This window comes from Acartia tonsa, chromosome 15 (assembly GCF_053477335.1).
Source record: "Acartia tonsa isolate MP-2025a chromosome 15, ASM5347733v1, whole genome shotgun sequence".
In the NCBI taxonomy this organism is placed as follows: Eukaryota; Metazoa; Arthropoda; class Copepoda; order Calanoida; family Acartiidae; genus Acartia; species Acartia tonsa.
The window spans coordinates 9,328,458-9,349,445 of NC_137274.1; the positions used below are offsets into that span (position 1 = coordinate 9,328,458).

Below are 20,988 nucleotides of genomic sequence, written 5' to 3' on the forward strand. Positions count from 1 at the left end.
ATACAGGATATTAAATCCCATACTATACTACTAAGTTAGGACTTACAGACAAAGTCCTTGCTACAAAGAGTAGGTTGTCTATCGGTGTCACTTATATTCAGACTTGAAAAGTTAATAAGCCAAACAACTTATCCCACACCTCTGATATTTAACACAATACTTATAAAAGCTAGATAGGATAAAAGTAAATTTATGGTTCAGAGTTTTCTTGTCAACTTTTAAAGTATTCTAGCTTTTCATTTTTATTATCTTTGCCTCGGCTTCGATAAAGACAAAAGGAAACCAGGGAGGGAGGGAGGGGTCATTGGGATGTTTATTACACCAGTCCCTAAAGTTTGATAATAACGTGTTCATATTCGTTGGTTTAACATATTCGGGGATTTCAATTCATTTTTCATTGATTGGCTCATTAAGTTGAGTGTCCAAAAGTTACAATTACTAATTAAAATCTATAGCTGGGGTTATTTTGTGAATCATCATTTAGGATATATCGGCCATTGTCCTATCCATTTAGATCTCTGAAAGAAAACACTATACTCGCCCAACAAAATTTCATCCTTTTTATAAAAGTAACTAGATGTTTATCAGCCTGTGTGTTTTAATAGCGAAGGGTCCCGCTAACTGCTGAACTGATATGGTTTTCTTAACAGTGAAGATTCTTATAGGCCCTGGAAAAGAATCTCCCCCCATAAAAAAATACATTTTTCTTTAAATCAAAATTGCCCCTAAAAGTTTTCTAGAAGCTAGGCCGCTAGTATAATAAAATGATTTTTTTTTCAATTTCTATAAATTTATCTTTTTATGACTAATGATGATTATCGGCTTGTTAACTAACTCACAGTTCGTCTGTCCATCGGCTCCATAATTTTAGGTGGTTCACTACATATGTAAGGTGTCACCTTGTTTTAATATTTCAAATACAGCAATTTATCATCTACAATCACCGCTACTAAGGATGTTGTAATCCTTGTTAAACTATACTAATCAATTAAATTGAATTTAACGCAATCCAAAGATTTTACTCCAATGCCTACATTGGAATTAATAGATATGTTATTACATGGATGTTGCACCATAAATTCATGTACTCTAATAAAGTGATACTCACAGCTGGCTTAAATACATCCCATCCCTTTTCCACCCACTTTTTACCATTCTCTTCCCTCCGACTAGATAAACAAAATAACCAATAAAAAAGGTTCATATTAGCAACCTAAATTTACAACAAATTTTCTCCTGTCAATATATCCATGTATTATATATCCATTTTGGAATCAATCAACCCATAAACAAGGATAACTATAAACCTACAAACGCAGCAAAGCAAAATAAGATAACAACCGTATATACCACTGAACCGATATGGTTCTCTTCAAAGATTCTTATATATCCTGGAGAGGTTTATAACTGTTTTGCGGGAGGGTAAAACCACCCTCCCATGAGAAATGACCCTTAGAGAAAATTACCCCCCCCCCCTCAAGTGCCCCTAGAGGCATCTACTGGAAAGAAATTCCCTAGTAACAAATTTGGAGAAGAGGATTTATCAGAAATCACTAGGGATAAGACAATGAACGATAAATGGATAAACAAAAATTAACCCTTCTGTAAATTGAAATTATTAGTTGAAAAGTTTGGACACTATTAGATCGAAACCAACCAATCAAAATTCAATAAAAGTACCCAAAATATTTGAGCCAACTAAATATAAAACTATGGGTTGGGTACTAGTGTAATATAGTCCAAAGTCCCCCCCCTCCCTGGATTTAAATAATCTTCCATTGTCTTATACTTAGAATTCAGAAAACTTCGAAATTGATTGATTCTGCGAAAGCATTTAAGAAATTTACATTTCTAAGAGAAACAGAAATTCTTTGTTTTGGTTGCGAAGCTTAACTATAATTCACTTTGTCTGTCTGTCCGTCCGTCTGTCAGTCCACAACGCTATGGGGGAAATGTGATTTTCTCAGCAGCTATTAAAATAGACGCCTTAATTTGTTTCTGAAGATTTCCCATGTCTATTAGCATCCTGTCTAACTTACTTTGTCCGTCGGTCTGTCAGTTACGTTAACAATGTAAATATAAAAAAAATATAAAAACACGTGAGAGAAGTTTCGTGTTTTTTTCTCTAATAAATCTAATCTTATTTTTAACACATGTTCTTTAAATCTCATTGTTCGTATTCCAATCTATGATTTTTTTGTGCTTCGCTACTTATATGGATGTTGTCACCCTTGTTTATTTCCAAGTCTTAAATTCGAATGAAAGAATATAATAGTAAACGAAGTTAACAAGAACAAATGTATAAAACAAACAATGTAAATCACTGATAATATTAGATTAGGGGAATCTTCCTTATAAATTTTAATAGCTTATTTCCGAGAGGGCTTGAAAATTACATTAGTTACTTCCTTAATTAATAACTCTGGGGATAATTGTTCCAGGTCAACCCTTTAATGGCAAAAACTTTTAAAAGACTTTTCTCGTATTCATTCGAAACCGATTAATTCCCATTGATTAGAACTTGTTCTCGTGTTGTTTTAATTTTAATCTTATAATTGTACATTTTATATCCGCGGAAAGCTGTCTTTAATACGATGTGATAAATAACTATGACACTTGTCACACCACCCTCGCCCCCCAATTATTTTTTTATTATGCGTAGATTATCAAAATTAAGCTTGTTAAAGGATTAAAACATGTTGTTAAATTCTAAAACATAAGATTATTAATTTTCTAAATCAATTTGAAAGTCCTGTTTGAAATTAAATTTGAAGGAAATGTAAATAGCGACGCAGTATTTTTATTTGAGACATTGCGTTTTAAAAAGAGCTTTTCAATAGGTAGTTAATATTATACTGTAAATAATTAAATTATAACAAGGATGACAACATCCGTAAGTAGCGAAGCTGCAAAATTATGGATAGATATCCGAAAAAAAGAACTATAAAGCAGTTTCATAAAAAATAATGTAGACAGATCCTTGTCATATGTAGACAGATCCTTGTCATATGTAGACAGATCCTTGCCATATGTAGACAGATCCTTGTCATATGTAGACAGATCCTTGTCATATGTTGACAGATCCTTGTCATATGTAGACAGATCCTTGTCATATGTAGACAGATCCTTGTCATATGTAGACAGATCCCCATATATAATTAAGAACAATTGACATAATAAGAGCATTTGACTGAAAAGGTTACACTAAATTTTTAGAAAATACACGAAATAAATAACCCCCTTTTTTGGAAACAGGGTTGAAAAATGGTCTTTTTAAAAAAATAATGTTTTATAATGATTTTATTAAGGAGCATTGCTTTGGTCTATATGGATATTCAAATGATGAGACAGGGGGAGTTTTAACACATTTGCTTAAACCTTGAATATAGGCTTTATCTTTGGACTGAGGGGATAGGTTGTTAGAAATAAAATCATTCTTATATGATAAATTTTCCCAAGTTTTGAGATTTTTTGAAAAGGCCTCCAGGTTCAGGAGCTGCAGGCCTCCATGTGGTCTCTGGACAGATAAAACTTTTTTTTTGAAGAGTTAGAAGTCAACTTATTAAACAAAATATGCTTCTTTTTTTAATGTTATTTACATGTTTGAAGAAAATGCATATTTTGTTTAATAAGTTGACTTCTAACTCTTTTTAAAAATTCTATAATCTCTTACCTGTTCATCCACATCATCGAGCTGTATCATCATGGCCTCAGTTTCCTCAGGTGTCAGACCTCCAGAAGCTGGACGCTGGCCTCCTGCAGAGGTTGGCCTTGGTCCTGTACCACTTGCCAGCGCTTTCTCTTCTGATTTTGATTCTAAAAATGAAATATTTAAAGAAAAAAATACAAATTTTCATAGGTTTAAAATTTCTATTGCTTTTATACCACCACTAGCAGCTACGCCCCTAGAGGCACGTAAAATTTATTCTTTTCAATCTATGTTAAGATCAGCTGTAACGAATAAGAAAATGTGATGATAAAACTTTGGGGACAAGTGTAATAAACAGCCAATTGTCGCCTCTCTCTCTTTTTGCTTGTACTCGTTATTAAAATATAAACAAAGATCAGCTGATTGTAAATCATAATACAATTGGTGTGCGATTGCCGCGTAAAAATAAGTATCTTTAAATATCGTCATCTTTCTAGGTTCTTTCTGTGTGTAATGTTACCTTGTGGTTTGTTGACAGTTTCTTCAATATTCTTCACTCTTAGTCCTGAGCCTACAAAACAAGGATGATATATATATTACATAGTAGAACGATGCCTGTCTGTCCGTCCGTCTGTCCCTTAAGATCTCGGTAACCACTGAACCGATCAGATTCTGCTCTTCAGGGAATATACCTACTGGTTTAAGCTATTTTCTAGACACCCCCCACCCCCAAAAAAAATTATTAAAAGATTGAAAAGAAAGCGTTATGTTCGAAATAAGTGGTTGCATCTCAAATTTTTTTTAATTAGGGGCGAAGACGCTAGTTATCCATATTGTAAAGGCGGGATTCTACTTCGATTTAAGTGATCATCTAGAGAATGTAATGGGATGCGATACTCTAATACCAAAGGATATAAGGTTAGACAACCAACCCTTTGATTGCACGACCTTTGTCTGTGCATGGTAGTGTGTTGCGCCTAGATGATCACATGCAGACCATTAGATTGAAGTAAATCACCAATGATGATAAAAAAATGCCTCTTCTGTAGATTACAAATAATGGTTGAAATGTTTAGACACTGAACTTAATGAACCAACCAATAAAAAATTCATTAAAGTCCCCAAAGTTGTTAAGTCAACGAATAAGGAAACGTTATTATAAAACTTTGGAGACTAGTGTAATTAACTGCCCAATATCCTTTTCCTCCCTGCCACATCAGAACAGTTCTAATTGTGTACCTGACTCAACCACAGTTGTAACAGTGATGCCAGGCGGTAGGCCCCGCAGTTGGGAGTTACCAGGAGCTGATGACGGGGCGTCATCATCATCAATGTCGAGTGTCTCAATGTCTGAATCATCAGATTCCTCCTCCTCCTTATCATCATCACCCTCTTCAAATTCGTCACAGGAGCCTGAAGTCAACATTTCAAAATTAGAGACATTTTTCATTATTTTAAGTCGATATTATTCAAGAAAGTGACATGATCAAGCCCTTCCTACATCTTTCCAGATATAAAAAGTACAATGAGATTAAAATTAGTTTTTTTGGCCTCAATGCTAAAAAACTAGTTCTAATCTTATGATTGTACATTTTTATATTCATAGAACACTGTATATAATTCGATGCTAGACATAATTTTTCTGTATGGATGAGGACTGGTTCTAATCCAATGGATATTAATAGGTTACGAATGAATACGAGAAAATTTATTGAAGTGTAGTGTGGGAAAATTCATTGGGGCATGGTAAAATCATACCTTCATTGTCGTCTTCATCACTAGATCTATATTGTTTGGCTTGCTTGCTGGTGCTGGGACCATGCACATCAACAACACCATTAGCAGATGTATCTTGTCTTCTGAGAGCATGCGATACCTCGCTGTCAGATATCTCAGATCTGTTGCATAGATTCATTGATTATCAGGGAACTAAAGGGATAAGACAATGGTCTTTAAGTTAATGTATATCTCTCTCCCTCTCCAATTACATCTTCTGTAGATTAAAATTATTGGTTTTACCACTCAACTTAATGAACCAATCAATAAAAAGTCCCCCATTGTTGGCTATTGTCTTATCCCTTGAGATCCCTGCAAATATTAAATGAATCTTTCCTGCTCATGTCATCATCATCGTCCATATCCTCATCATCGGATTCAGATCTGGAGCGGGACCTAGACCTGGAGCGTGATCTGGAGCGAGACCGTGACCGAGATCTTGAGCGTGACCGGGACCTGCACAAAATTATTTGGGTATAGTCCCTTTCATGGCAACGCCTTTTAAAGGGCGTTTCGTGGTATTTTCTCAGTAGTTTGTCTCCTATTTCTAGCCCCTGCGGGGCAATCACCTAACCCAACCTAACCCTAAAATAACCTATCAAAAGCTAATGTGAAAATATAACGAAACGCCCCTTAATAGGCGTTGTCACAAAAGGGACTATACCAAATTATTTATTCTAGACTTTATCTTCTTTGCTAGTCGATTAAATCTTTTTTTGTTATAGTTGAATTGCTACCCATAGATAAATGTAGACCTGTTTTTTAGTGAATCTAAGCAACTTCCAGGAGAAAGCTCAATGTGTCATGTGTGACGTCATAAAAATCTGTCTATAAAGTAGGGATGAGAGGAGAAGTGGGAAAGGACACCCCTAAAAGAGATGGATTTTTATGATGTCACACATGACACCTGGGTATTTTTTTAGTGAATATACTAGATTTATTTATGTTAAATATAATTAAATCAACTAATGAAATTAAGTTTTACCAATAGTTTTATATGAAAAAACTTTGAAAAGTTATGCATTTTTTGGTGCGATATACTCAAATGTTTTTTTGAGAAGGTGCTTAAATTTACTTGCTCTCGTTCATGCATAGTTCCCTTACTACCCTAAGTCGTGGCTCTACATGTAGCGCATCCGCTCGTCGTCAGGAAGGTGATAGGTTCGAATCTCAGACCAACACCACGTCATATCTAGAGACGTTAAAAATGGTTCCTACTACTGCTATGTTAGGTGCGCGACATAAATAGCAAGAGTAGGGGGAATGCCTTGGCCCATAATCAGGCTTAACTCATAACCATGCACAGTTAGGACTTCTCAATCAAAGGGTTGGTTGTCTTTTGAATGTTACTAAACCTAATATCCTTGGGTGTTAGAGTAACACATCCCATTACGCGCAGATGATGCTCTGGATTCTCTAGATGATTACTCAAAAATCGAAGGAATCGAATGCCACCCTTGCGAGCTAATAGTAATAAAGAAAGATCAGCTGATAGAAAAATTTGGTACGTGTACGTAATTTCCGCATACAATTATTAAGAGTCAAAAGTCGTCTTCTGTAGTGAAATAATGTTATGTTACGAGGTAATGGTAAATTATACCTGGATTGAGAAGAGGATCTCTTCTTGTTTTTACTGGAGGAGGATTTAGTGTTGTTACCACCGCGTGGATACACCCCTGAACCATAAACACTGGCAGGATCAAACTGATCATCATCATCACTTCTGTAATCATCAGATTCTTCCCCCTCATCATTCTGACAACAAATATAAAGTTAAAACTTTGGGTACCAGTTTATAAAACTTTGGGTACCAGTTTCTAAAATCAAACTGATCATCATCATCAATTCTATAATCATCAGATTATTTGTTCTCGTCATTCTGACAACCAAAATCAAGTTCAAATGTCATATTGAATGATTTATTGACATTTAGGCAGAATCTTATAACATTTGCGTTTACATAGATATAAAGGAAATTAAGTTCCAAAAACAAGGATGACAACATCCATAAAAAACGAAGCTCAGATTCTCCACCCTCATCATTCTGACAACAAACATCAAGTTAAAACCAGGGATCTAAAGTGATAAGACAATGGCCGATAAATTGATATACATCCCCATTGATACACAAAATTACCCCCTTCTGTAAATTAAATTTAGTGGTTGAAACGTTTGAATCAACCAATCAAAATTGAGCAAGATCCCCAAAGTTGTTAAGCCAACGAATGAGAAAACATTATTATAAAACATTGGGGACTAATGTTATAAACAGCCCATTGTCCCCTCTCTCTCTCTTAAAGTTAAAGCAAGGATGACAACATCCATAAAAGCTAAGCTATAAATTTAGAAGGAAGGATAAACGAAAAATAATTCTTGTAGAGTGTCAGAAGTTGATAAGCAGGACATTAAATTGAAATTTCATTAAGAGGGTCTTTTTTTCGCATAATGTTGTGTTGAAGTCAAATGCTCTTATTAAGTCAAAGTATTCTTAAATGTAACTAAAAATATATATATGAAATAGTCATAATTAAGAACAGTTTGACTTAATAAGCGCATTTGACTAAATAGTTACACACATCTTTACAGAAAATACACAAAAATTAATCCCCTTTGTTGCAAAATTGTGTAAATACAGGATACAATAAAAGGACATAATTTCATTATTAGGATTTGACTAGAGAGATTCCTCGCTCATAATATTGTACTTTGTTGTCCTGGGAATTATTGTCCAAAAAATCAGATGGATAGGATACTTATATCATACAAAAAGATGCTTTTTTTGTTACAGGCACAAATTTCAAAACAACTTTAATAGAAAAAACTCCCAATCTTTCAATAATACAAAATAAAACTTAAGATCTGTAATAAATTGCTATATGGTTTGTACTTTTCAGGGAAGATTTAAGATATTTTCCTGACCTCACCTTCAAGTTTTGGTAAGCCAAGCCTTACAAAACTAGGATTATTATTTTATGTTTTTAGCGGCACTTTAACTGTCTTTTTTTATTTCAAATATCTAATTTGAGAAATAATTGTCTTTTTTTGTGATTTCTCTTGGGGGGATGGTGGTACCCTCCCCCAAAATAGTTTTAAATATTCCCAGGGCCTATGAGAAGCTACCCTGTTAAGGAGAACCAGATCGGTTTAGCATTTCACGAGATCCTTAGGTACAAACATACAAACACATAGACATCCTGTTACATTAATAAGGATGCAAAATTATTAAAAGATTGTGTAGTATTAATAGGAACCGGTTCTAATCCAGCGGATATAAACCGGTTTCTAGGCCATACTGGAAATAAAAATGAACGCAACCTGGTGTTTTTTGCTGTGTTTGCTGCCAGACTCGGGCTGATCGTCCTCATCGGATCTGTAATCATCTTCGTCTAAACAATAAATTAAAATGTATTGGTTGGAACGTTTGAACACTCAACTTAAAGAATAAAGTCTCCACCCACGTATCTAAAGGGATAAGACAATAACCAATAAATAGATGTACATACCCAATGATGATACACAAATTTTTAATGTCCCCTCCCTCCCTAGGTAACCCTAGTAATCTTTGTTGCTTTACTGCATCTCAGGGCTAACAAAACTGGTTCTAATCTTAAAATTGTACATTTCAATATCCGCGGAAAGCTGTTTATAATACGTTGCAATAAATAATTATACCTTCTTCGTCCTCGTAATCCTCACTCTCCTCGTAATCTCCATCTGAACCCATACTTCTGCTGCGGCTTCGCCTGAATACAACGTTTCCATCAGAATGTGAAAAAGTATCTGTCTACATATGACATTGCTTACTATTTTTCCAGTATGGCTTCAAAACCTGCTTATTATCCACAGGAATAAAACCGGTTGTCAGCCATAATGAATCATGTATCACATCAAATTTTAGACAACTCTCTACGGATAATAAAATTAATCTTATAAATTTTAATTTTACTATCTGCAGAAAGTTGCCTATAATACGATGTGATATATGAGGGGGGGGGGGGAGTCTGTACACTTATTGGAAATTAAATGGACGTTTGGGCTTGTTTTTTTTATAGTTATCAATCCAATTCTAACTATAAAAAAAAAAAAATGAATTTTGGCACGTTCCTTCTTAGGGCTAGTGGGGCAAAACACCCTCTATTACATTAAAATTTTAAGTACTGAACTTATTCTTAACGATGTGTTTTTTTTATTGGAAACTATTTTCACATGACTGAAATAAGTAGTAGCTACAGATTTCATTTAGAAGGAAAGGAACAAAATTTAATTTTCTAAGTTTTATAGGTAGATGAAGATCCAATCATATGAGACATTTTACAAAAAGAATTGGATTGATAATTTTTAAAAATAAGCCCAAACGTCCAGGGCAAAATTTTATACTAAATTTTCATTTCCTATAAGTGTACAAACCCCTTCCCCCCTTATTATTGTATTTTAAAATGTATCAAAAAATCATACACTTCTGTTAAAAATACAACAAAATAATAAAAAAGCATTAGTGTAATGTTGCACATACAGGATTAGATTTCTACATCATACTGTCTAAGTCTATATAATAATTACAGGAGGGATTTTTACCTTCTTCATCCACAAAGGGAAAAGGTAGGTTGTGCTAAAATTCCGTAAAGGTTGCGAGTTTTCATTATAAACAGTAGTAAAACGATAAAAATTTATGTTAACTTTCAAAAATTATTTTTGTCTATAGTTCTTTCCAATAAGAAACACACATATTTAGTGAATATTATAGTTCTACAACTGTTTTTAAGCCTTAAATTTACAGAATTTTAGCACAACCTACCTTTCCCTTTCAGGTTTTGCCATGTGATTTAAAATTGCCAGCATGACCATTACAAAAAAACAATCAATAGGTGTCTATTAATATTTTTGCTTTTTATAAAGTTTCAGCAATTACAATAAAGATTAAATTTTCAATATTTTGATTTTTGATGTCTTTGAAAAAATCTTTGAACAAAAAAAAAAGAAAAATCTTCGAATCTAAATTTGTTTTTTACCTGGATCTAGTTTCTTTGGCAAATGGAATGTCTGGATATTTAAATTCCTTCTCAGGATCCTGTTCAGCAGCTAGTTTCCTGATAAGTTCAGCAATTTTGGACCGTTTCTCCGTGACCTCCTGGGTTGAAAACCAGTTCTTGAGCTGTGTGATGGGGATTGTGTAGTCATTTATTGGATATCTAAACAAAATAAAAACAAGGATAACAACATCTATAGGCAGCTCTTATATATAATGCAAAGTAGAATGATGTCTGTCTTTCTATTTGTACCAAGGGCCTTAATTGTAGAGATGGTTCACTTATAACATTGTACTTTGTTGTCCTAGGAATCAGCATTCCAAAAATCAGATCACTCAGATAAATATATCAAATAAAAAATCAACATGTTTAAAATAGACATACAAACATTCAGGTAACAATTATATAGTTGCTACGCTATCTATAACGTACCTAACAACTACATGAATCATCATGCAAAGTTTGTTATCGATAGGACAATTCTAACATGCCTAAATTAACAAAAAAAAGCTATCCGATCAAGACGGCCGGACAGACGGACCGACCCTCATTATAGAAAAGCTTCACTTTTAAAAAGCTTAACTAACCTAAAGAAGCTCTCAACAAACTGTAGGAGAAATATTCCACAATCTGTGAAGTTTGGTTGTTGCTGAACGCATGGGGCAGACCCTGGCATATTTTCTGGGGTGAATTTCTTCTCTTCTCCATACTTCTCTTTGTATTCCAGAGTCAAATACTCCCTAGTCGCACACACACACAATCAATCAAGTCATTATCACTTCAGGGAACTTCAGGCATAAGACAATGGCTGAAAAATAAATGTCCAACTATAATTTTGATATGCCAAAATACAACTTCTGTAGGTATGTTATATTGGTGGAAAAGTTAGGAACAACAAATGTAGTAATCAAAGCCAAATCTTAAGGGAACATGTGTAAAATATAAATTACAACCTAAAATGACAAAAAAAATTCCATTTTGGCTTCTGCAGGATTAGAAACAGTTCTCAGCCACACTTAAAAATCAAGTATAGCTTTATATTACAGACAATTTTCCACAAATACTAAACTAAAAATCATAACATTAATTCCAGTTTTGTGAGCCTGGGCCTTTTGCTCCATGGTGGCCGGCAAAACTGGTTTTGATCATGTAATTTTTCATTTTAATATCTGCGAAAAGCTGTCTTTAAAACGATGCCATAATAAATAACCATTCATTCATGATTTAAGATGTGGTCTATAATATGCAATTTGAGAGTAATTATTATTATATTTGTGTGAATGATTGTGTTTCCTAAGGGTAGCACAGAGTCTGGCCTGGCGGGCCTTGTTTCCCCCCAGAGAATCAAACACAAGAATACAGGGCTGGGACACAGCATATGTGTTCTCCTCTTCTGAAAATATAAAATATATCCTAGATTTAAGACACAGAACTACCAGGGATAAGACAATGGCCGTTAAATTAATGTACATCCACAATGATAATAAACAAAATTTCTCTTTCTGTAGATTAAAATTAATGGTTGAAACGTTTGAACACTCATCTTCATTAGCCAACCAAACAAATTAAAAATAATGCCCCAAAGTTGTTAAGCCAATGAATAAGAAAACGTTGTTGGTGATATACTAAATGGAGAACTCAACCAGTTCAGCAACAAGATTGTTACACAGACATAATGATACTTATTATATTAAATATGGATTATTAAATAGGAATATTACCTTGATCACTGACATCTGATTCCGGAGTAAACTTGAATCTTTCTCTCATCTCCTCTTCAGTCTCTTCTTCAGAGAAATCTTCATATTCTTCTTCCTCCCCCATCTCTCCATCATCTTCACCCATGTCTTCCTCCTCCCCCATATCCTCTTCTCCCTCTCCCATATCCTCTTCCCCCTCTCCCATATCCTCCTCCCCCATATTTTCCTCATCTTCTATCGCCCCTTCCTCCCCCATCTCTCCCTCTTCTCCATACATGTTCTCCTCATCATAACCTTCCTCATCTTCTAAGATAAAGAAACATCAAAGGAGCTAATATGCTACAATGGGGTACTCCCAAGAAATTAAAGTGATAAGACAATGGACAATTAATTAAAGTACAACCCCAATAATGATACACATAATTATCCCTTCTGTATATTACAATTAGTGGTTGTAACGTTTGGACAATGAACTAAATAAACTAACCAATGACACTTCACTTGAAGTCCCCAAAGTTTTTAGGCCAACGAATAAGAAAACGTTATTATAAAACTTTGGGGACTAGTGTAATTAACATCTCAATGTCACCTCTCTCACTGGGAACTCCATTATGGAAATTAAATTCATCCCAACTATTATAGAAATATAATAAATATACAAACATTAGATAAGATAAAAAACATTAAAGGACCTAATAAGCTACCTTGATGCACTCCATTATATAAAAGTCAAATTCAACCCAACTATTACAGAAATATAATACAATATACAAACATAAGATTTCATGAAATCCATCTATCAATAAAGTATCAGAGTTGTTAGGACTGATGCACAGACTAACAAATCCTTACCTTCAATGTTTTTGTTATAGACTTATTTATTATTAAAGGATCTAATATGCTACCTTGGGGAACTCCATTGTCTAACTGTTACTACATCAAAGGACTAATATGCTATCTTGGGGAACTCCATAATCTGTATCTAATGTAACAGACTGATGTACAGACTAATAAATCCTTACCTTCCATATTCTTGTTATAGACTTCCTTATCATCAAAATTGCTGTTATAATCCTCTTCTTCAAGATTTTCATCTTCTGAATCTTCTAGATCATCCATCTCCTCCTCATCTGTCATATCTAGATACATATCAGGGATGTCAGGGGATAAGACAATGGATGATAAATTGATGTACATACCCATTTATTGTAAACAAAATTACCCATCATATAGATTAAAATCGTGGACAGTCTTAGCTTTAATCAACTTCTAAAGATTTGATAAAGGTACCCAAGTTTATAAGCCAGTGAATGAGAGATCGTGTTTATAAAACTTTGGGTACAAGTGTAAATTACAGTCAAATGTTCCATTCCTCCCTATCAGGGAGGATATATGACCTTAAATTACATCATTCCATTGGCTGGTTCAAAAACTATGGGTGGCTCCTATTAAATATTGATTGGCTTTGTCTGTCTGTATTTCAAAATTATAGGAATCGATCTAGCACCCCAATTAATAGACAAATCTTAATAAAACTTAGTGAGAGTATGTAGAATGTAAAATTAATTAATCCCTGAATATTTCAGCCCTCTATCTTGAAAATAACGAAAACTTGAAAATCTAGGAATCGATCTAGCACCCCAAATAACAGACAGATGGACAAAACAATGTATAGATTAGATGGGCATATGTCATGAGAATCTTCACTATAAATTTTAGCTTTCTTGAATAGGAGCCGAGAAAATCACGTTTTCACCATAGTGTTAAGGACTGACGAACTGACTGACGGACAAACAAAGTGAATTATAGAGTAGCTTCGCTACTAAAAATATGAAGTTCACTAAAGGGGTAGTTTCACGAAATGCATTTGCACTTAATTTAGTGAACCGCATATTTTTTCCTGGTTAATTGGTCAAACTACATTAATATGGCATATTTTTGAAAGAATTTCAAATATATGCCATATAAAAATAGTTTAACCCATTAACTAGCAAAACTAAATTAAGTCCAAATGCATTTCGTGAAACTACCCCTTTAAGTTTAAACAAACTTCGTGCAACTATTTCTTTAAACATTGTGTTAATTCAATCAATGAATATTTTTTCATGTTACAAAAATAATCACCTGGCCGTTTGTTAATAGTTTCACTGTCAATGATAATGTCTGAGTCGTCATCAGAAACATCTTCTTTCTTGTCACTATCACCAGTATTGTTAGTAGTACCAGTAGCAGCAGCAGGAGTAGGAATAGATTCAACAACAGGTGTGCAGTCAGTTATATCCTTTAATATATATACATTACATATACAAATATAAACTTTACCTATTTTCTCTTTAAAATTCCCATTAAATACCTCCCCCCCCCTTTTTCACATTAAAATGCAAACAGAGAAATCGCAACTGCAAGTGCCGCTAGATGCCTCTAGGGGCGTAGCCGTTGATTTAATATAAGGGGGTGTACTAAAGGGATAAGACAATAAATTGATTTATCCCAATGACCATACACAAACTTAACCCATCTGCACATTACAATTAGTGGTTAAAACGTTTGGACACTCAAATTAATGAACCAACCAATAAAAGTCCCCAAAGTCAACGAATAAGAAAGCGTTATTATAAAACTTTGGGGACTAGGGTAATAAATTGCCTAATGTCCGCTCCCTCCCTGGGATGTACATTACAATATCCATTCATTGTCTTATCCCCAGAGATCCCTGAAATATTACCTGCTCCGAAGTTATTGACTCCATGGACACATCTCCACCACCAACTTCCTCCGCATCAATATCAGCATCAGCCGCGGAAATGGCGGCTTTTCCGGCGGCCAGCTCGGCGGCTACATCTGCGGCCAGCTCAACAGCGGCTACGTCATCATTAGTTGCAGCATCATCCGACGGCTTAGCGCTGTTTTCTTGGCTGCTTATTTCAGCTGTCTCAACAGGTTCTATGGCTGCACTGTCAGAGGCACCTGGAGCAGCCATGGCGGCTGTATTAGCAGCAGCAGCTGTGGCGAGATCTGTTGAACTGTTTTCTGATTCCTCAGGTTTATTTTCTGTTTTAGATTCTTCCTCATCCTAAAAACATCGAGAAGTAGCTAAAAACCTGCCTTAAAGAAGTCCGACTGCCATGGATGTTTTATACTTAATTATGCTTCATATTAATGGGAATAATGACAAGAAGTTTCAGCCTTCTATCTTTTATACCAGACGAGAAATTCAGGTTTCCCCCCAAAACGTTTCAGACATACGGAAATACGGACATTTCGAGTTATAGAGTAGCTTCGCTACTAACAATTTTGGGTGCTATTAGCTCTCCCTTTTCTTAAATACCCTTAACTACCCCATCACTTTTCTACCTTAAACTTCGCCTTCCCTTTATTATTCTTCACTACCCCATCCCTTCTCTAACTTTAACTTCTCCTTTCCTTTAATATGATCCTTAAACCTTTTTTGTAGGTCTAAACAAAATTGTAAATAAATTTGTTGCAAAATTGCTTAAATACAGGATACAGTAGAAGGACATACTTTCATTTTTAAGCAAATAGGTGTTTGATATTGTACCATATTTTTAAGCTAATAGGAGTTGTATAATATTTTACCTTATTGTCCTAGGAATCATTTTTCAAAAGATCAGTTGAATAGATTAATCTATCATATAAATTTGTTGCCAAAAACGTGCGGATTTCTGGCATTGATTATAGAGTTGCTACAGTGGCGTGCGAAGCACTTTGTCTAGGGGGGGGGGCATTTTGAAGATTTTGTAAAATTTTGCACCCCCCTAAAGCAAAGTGCCCCGGGGGGACACTTTGCTTTATATTATAGGCATTTTGATTATATATACTAATTTTAAATAAGGGCGTTTTAAGGGGTGGGATTATTTGATTATGGGCCTTCTAGTCCTTATCCCTTCTTCCCCATCCCTATTTCCCATTTATATCCCCCATCTCTTACCCCCCCCATCTCTTCTCCCCCATCCCTTCTCCCCACCCTGCAATGACCGAAGGGAAGGGAGCTTGTAAGAATCTTCGAAAAAAAAGTACAGAAGATAATTTAACCTTCCCCCCACCTCCCCCCCCCCACCACAAAACATTTTTAATGGGTGGAAGGGGATGTTATAAAATCTCAGCAGGAAGGATGAATAACCCCATTAAAAAAAAAAAATTTTGGGGGGGAAAAAAAACACTCATTTTGGAAATAATTTACCAAAAATTAACCTAACATGTAAAACTGATTTTAAATATTTCTTTATTGTATGACAACATCTTTAAGTAGCAAAGCACAAAAAATCATTAATAAGAATACAGACAAGTAGATTTAAAGAGCATCTGTTGAAATAAATATATATTTTAGGTAGAAAAAGTTACAAATCCTTTTTCCTGTATGTTGTGTGATGACAGTCAAAGTAAATTACATACTGGATGCTCGAAACAGCAAGAAATTTTATTTTTTTTTAAATATTATAATCCACAAAAAAAGGGGGGGGGAAAAATGTGGTGACTCGTGCCACGACATACCAGCAATTTTATTTTGGGTGCTACTCCCTTAGTTTTAGAGATAATTGGGTGAAATCTTTTGGGCTGGGTCACTAATTACCCCAACTAGAGGTATCTTTCAAAAAAAACGGCGGCGGGTCCGCCGCTCCCGCCGTTCGCCGCCATTTTCCGCCGCCGCCAAAAAAATTTTTTTTATTGCATTTCTCGCCGAATTAGGCAATTTGGAATCATTTGAGACCATGTTATTTTTTTCAAAAATTTTTCCCCTTATAACCAACCCTGCAGGGGGACTTAGTCATTTTTTTCAAATTCTCGTTTATTAAGGTATATCTTAAATTCAGTGCCTCTCCTAAGCTTTTAAAGATATTGAGACAAAACCTTTTGAGGTAAATCAGTAAAAAATATTTGAATAAAAAATGGCGGCGGTACCGCCGCTCCCGCCGTCCACCGCCATTTTCCGCCGCCGCTGCCAAAATTTTTTTTATTGCATTACTCGCCGAATTAGGCAATTTGGAATCATTTGAGACCATGTTATTTTTTTCAAAAATTTTTCCCCTTATAACCAACCCTGCGGGGGGACTTAGTCATTTTTTTTCAAATTCTCGTTTATCTAGGTATATCTTAAATTCAGTGCCTCTCCTAAGCTTTTAAAGATATTGAGACAAAACCTTTTGAGGTAGATCAGTAAAAAATATTTGAATAAAAAATGGCGGCGGTACCGCCGCTCCCGCCGTCCACCGCCATTTTCCACCGCCGCCAAAACCAACCCTGCGGGGGGACTTAGTAATTTTTTTTCAAATTCTCGTTTATCAAGGTATATCTTAAATTCAGTGCCTCTCCTAAGCTTTTAAAGATATTGAGACAAAACCTTTTGAGGTAGATCAGTAAAAAATATTTGAATAAAAAATGGCGGCGATACCGCCGCTCCCGCCATCCACCGCCATTTTCCGCCGCCCACAGGACGGCTTGTAAGGGGAAAAATTTTTGAAAAAAATAATATGGTCTCAAATGATTCCAAATTGCCTAATTCGGCGAGAAATGCAATAAAAAAAATTTTGGCGGCGGCGGAAAATGGCGGTGGACGGCGGGAGCGGCGGTACCGCCGCCATTTTTTATTCAAATATTTTTTACTGATCTACCTCAAAAGGTTTTGTCTCAATATCTTTAAAAGCTTAGGAGAGGCACTGAATTTAAGATATACCTAGATAAACGAGAATTTGAAAAAAAATGACTAAGTCCCCCCGCAGGGTTGGTTATAAGGGGAAAAATTTTTGAAAAAAATAACATGGTCTCAAATGATTCCAAATTGCCTAATTCGGCGAGAAATGCAATAAAAAAAATTTTGGCGGCGGCGGAAAATGGCGGTGGACGGCGGGAGCGGCGGTATCGCCGCCATTTTTTATTCAAATATTTTTTACTGATCTACCTCAAAAGGTTTTGTCTCAATATCTTTAAAAGCTTAGGAGAGGCACTGAATTTAAGATATACCTTGATAAACGAGAATTTGAAAAAAAATTACTAAGTCCCCCCGCAGGGTTGGTTTTGGCGGCGGTGGAAAATGGCGGTGGACGGCGGGAGCGGCGGTACCGCCGCCATTTTTTATTCAAATATTTTTTACTGTTCTACCTCAAAAGGTTTTGTCTCAATATCTTTAAAAGCTTAGGAGAGGCACTGAATTTAAGATATACCTAGATAAACGAGAATTTGAAAAAAAATGACTAAGTCCCCCCGCAGGGTTGGTTATAAGGGGAAAAATTTTTGAAAAAAATAACATGGTCTCAAATGATTCCAAATTGCCTAATTCGGCGAGAAATGCAATAAAAAAAATTTTGGCGGCGGCGGCGGAAAATGGCGGTGGACGGCGGGAGCGGCGGTACCGCCGCCATTTTTTATTCAAATATTTTTTACTGATTTACCTCAAAAGGTTTTGTCTCAATATCTTTAAAAGCTTAGGAGAGGCACTGAATTTAAGATATACCTTAATAAACGAGAATTTGAAAAAAATGACTAAGTCCCCCTGCAGGGTTGGTTATAAGGGGAAAAATTTTTGAAAAAAATAACATGGTCTCAAATGATTCCAAATTGCCTAATTCGGCGAGAAATGCAATAAAAAAATTTTTTTTGGCGGCGGCGGAAAATGGCGGCGAACGGCGGGAGCGGCGGACCCGCCGCCGTTTTTTTTGAAAGATACCTCTAGTTGGGGTAATTAGTGACCCAGCCCAAAAGATTTCACCCAATTATCTCTAAAACTAAGGGAGTAGCACCCAAAATAAAATTGCTGGTATGTCGTGGCACGAGTCACCACATTTCCCCCCCCCCCTTTATCGTACCATAAAAACCAAAGATATAAAGAACTATGTAAAAATTTTAAAAAATTACTTGTCCTTTCATCTACAGATATAAAAATCTCTTCGAAATATGGAAAACTTTGGGGTATAGTCTCTTTTGTGGCAACGCCTCTTAAGGGGCATTTCGTCGTATTTTCATAGTAGCTTTTAATAGGTTATCTAGGTTAAGTTAGGTCAGGTGATTTCCCCGCAGGATTAGGCAATTGGCCCCGCAGGAGCTATAAATAGGTGAAAAGCTACTGTGAAAATACGACGAAATGCACCTGAAGAGGCAATGTCACAAAAGGGACTATACCCAAAATTTAAAAGATACAAAAATAGCCAAAAACGTCCTGAAAAGCAGTCCGACCTCCATGAATTTTTAATAGTTAATTATACTCCATAATGATGGGAATGTTAACATTAAGTTTTAGCCTTCTATCTTTAATTGCAGTTGAAAAAATCACATTTCCCCCTTAGCATTACGTACTGACAGCCATGGTGAATTATAGAGAAGCTAAAAAGTTATATCAACATATCCTACCCTCTTTAAATGGCACTTTAAAACTATGTTAATTTTTGATTAAGTGGTGTTTTCAAGGATTTATAAGGGCGGTGCGTGAAGCGTACCTTAAAATATTTACTCCCCCTTTGAACTAAAATCAATTAAAGACAACAAGAGTGGCGTATTTTATCAAGTTAGGAATATAGAGTGTAGTTAGGGTAAGGGGGGGGGGAAATTTCGGTTTTTTTGAAAAAAAATGGGGTAAATATTAATATTTTCAAATGAAACCAAGACCAGTAGAAAGCTTACGGAAAGGACTATCAGGTCCTAAAAGGACATTATCCTAGGACTTTTAGAAGTTGGCCGAAATTGACCGCAAAAAAGTTACCGATATTTCCCCACCACCAGGGGAAATATCGGTAATTTTTTTTTAACCTAAAAAAAATCGATGAAAAACGGCCAAACGGCCAGTCGAACATAAATAATCATAATTAGTATAGGTTATAGGGATTATCCACAAAAAGTTTCATAATGATCGGACTATTCCTTCTATGTTAAAAATGAATTTTTTTGAAAGACGCGAATTTTCGATTTTTTTTTTCGAAAATTTTTTTAAAAAAAACTTAAAATTAATATAAGAAAAAAACGTATTTTATTACTTTTTAGGCCTGATCCTAAAAAAGCTCACATTGAACTATAGATTTAGCCCAAAAAACATGAAAATTGATGTAAAATTGACCTCAAAAATTGAATTTGAAGCAAAAGTGTCATCTTTGCAAAAAATCTTGACTACATTTTAACCTTAAAAAAATCGATGAAAAAAGGCCAAACGACCAAACAAGCGTAAAAAATCATAATTAGTATAGGTGATTGGGATTAACCACAAAAAAATTCATAAAGATCGGACTATTCCTCCTATGTCAAAAATATTTTTTTTTCAAAGGACCAGAAATTTAGATTTTTTCCTCGCAAAATTTTGATTCAAAAAATAAAATTAATTTTATTTTTTGTTTTTTATCTGTTCTATTCATTTTTAGGCCTAATTCTTAAAAAGTCCACATGGAATAATAGATTTGACAAAAGAAAACATGAAAACATGACCTTAAAAGTTGAATTTTAATTTCTTTTGAAATTACCGATTTTTCCCCCGGCGCCAACTTTGGTCATTTTTGAAAAAAAATATTAACCCCATTTTAAAGCTCTCAACGGATTTGGAAAAAGCGGGCAATTTCTAGTTCAAAAAGTTTTTCAGATCAGCTCTAGGTCTTACCAATTTTTGTGTAGGTCGATCTTTACACACCTACTAAAAACTTTTTGGAAAAAAAATTTTTCGTCCGACTTTGAGACCCAATAAGTACCCTTAATATTCATCTCACAAAAAATTCATTTATACTTTTTTGTAGGCAATTTAATAAGGAACAAATTTGCTTTTATGTTTTTTTCTGTCATTTGAAAGGAAAATGGAGAAAAAGGTCATTTAATGAAGGTAGGTCGAAATTACCGAGAATAGCCC

The 20,988-nt window shown here is 35.0% G+C and overlaps 1 protein-coding gene across 4 annotated transcripts in view; it reads right to left on the minus strand.

Annotated features, from left to right (window-relative positions):
• The window catches only part of LOC145306848 (uncharacterized), a 78,689-nt gene that overhangs the window by 19,699 nt on the left and 38,002 nt on the right, over positions 1-20,988 (minus strand). For 3 of the 4 annotated variants that reach the window (XM_080149166.1, XM_080149167.1, XM_080149169.1), the window contains 15 exons: positions 14,878-15,225; positions 14,277-14,433; positions 13,175-13,291; positions 12,174-12,458; positions 11,745-11,845; positions 11,040-11,191; positions 10,435-10,614; positions 9,098-9,168; positions 8,741-8,811; positions 7,026-7,180; positions 5,762-5,881; positions 5,408-5,547; positions 4,889-5,062; positions 4,170-4,220; positions 3,674-3,816 (listed from right to left, as the gene is read on the minus strand). In XM_080149166.1, coding sequence (XP_080005292.1) covers positions 3,674-3,816; positions 4,170-4,220; positions 4,889-5,062; positions 5,408-5,547; positions 5,762-5,881; positions 7,026-7,180; positions 8,741-8,811; positions 9,098-9,168; positions 10,435-10,614; positions 11,040-11,191; positions 11,745-11,845; positions 12,174-12,458; positions 13,175-13,291; positions 14,277-14,433; positions 14,878-15,225 — 2,265 coding nt within the window. The remainder of the gene's footprint in view (positions 1-3,673; positions 3,817-4,169; positions 4,221-4,888; positions 5,063-5,407; positions 5,548-5,761; positions 5,882-7,025; positions 7,181-8,740; positions 8,812-9,097; positions 9,169-10,434; positions 10,615-11,039; positions 11,192-11,744; positions 11,846-12,173; positions 12,459-13,174; positions 13,292-14,276; positions 14,434-14,877; positions 15,226-20,988) is intronic. The other variant, XM_080149168.1, reaches the window with a different exon arrangement.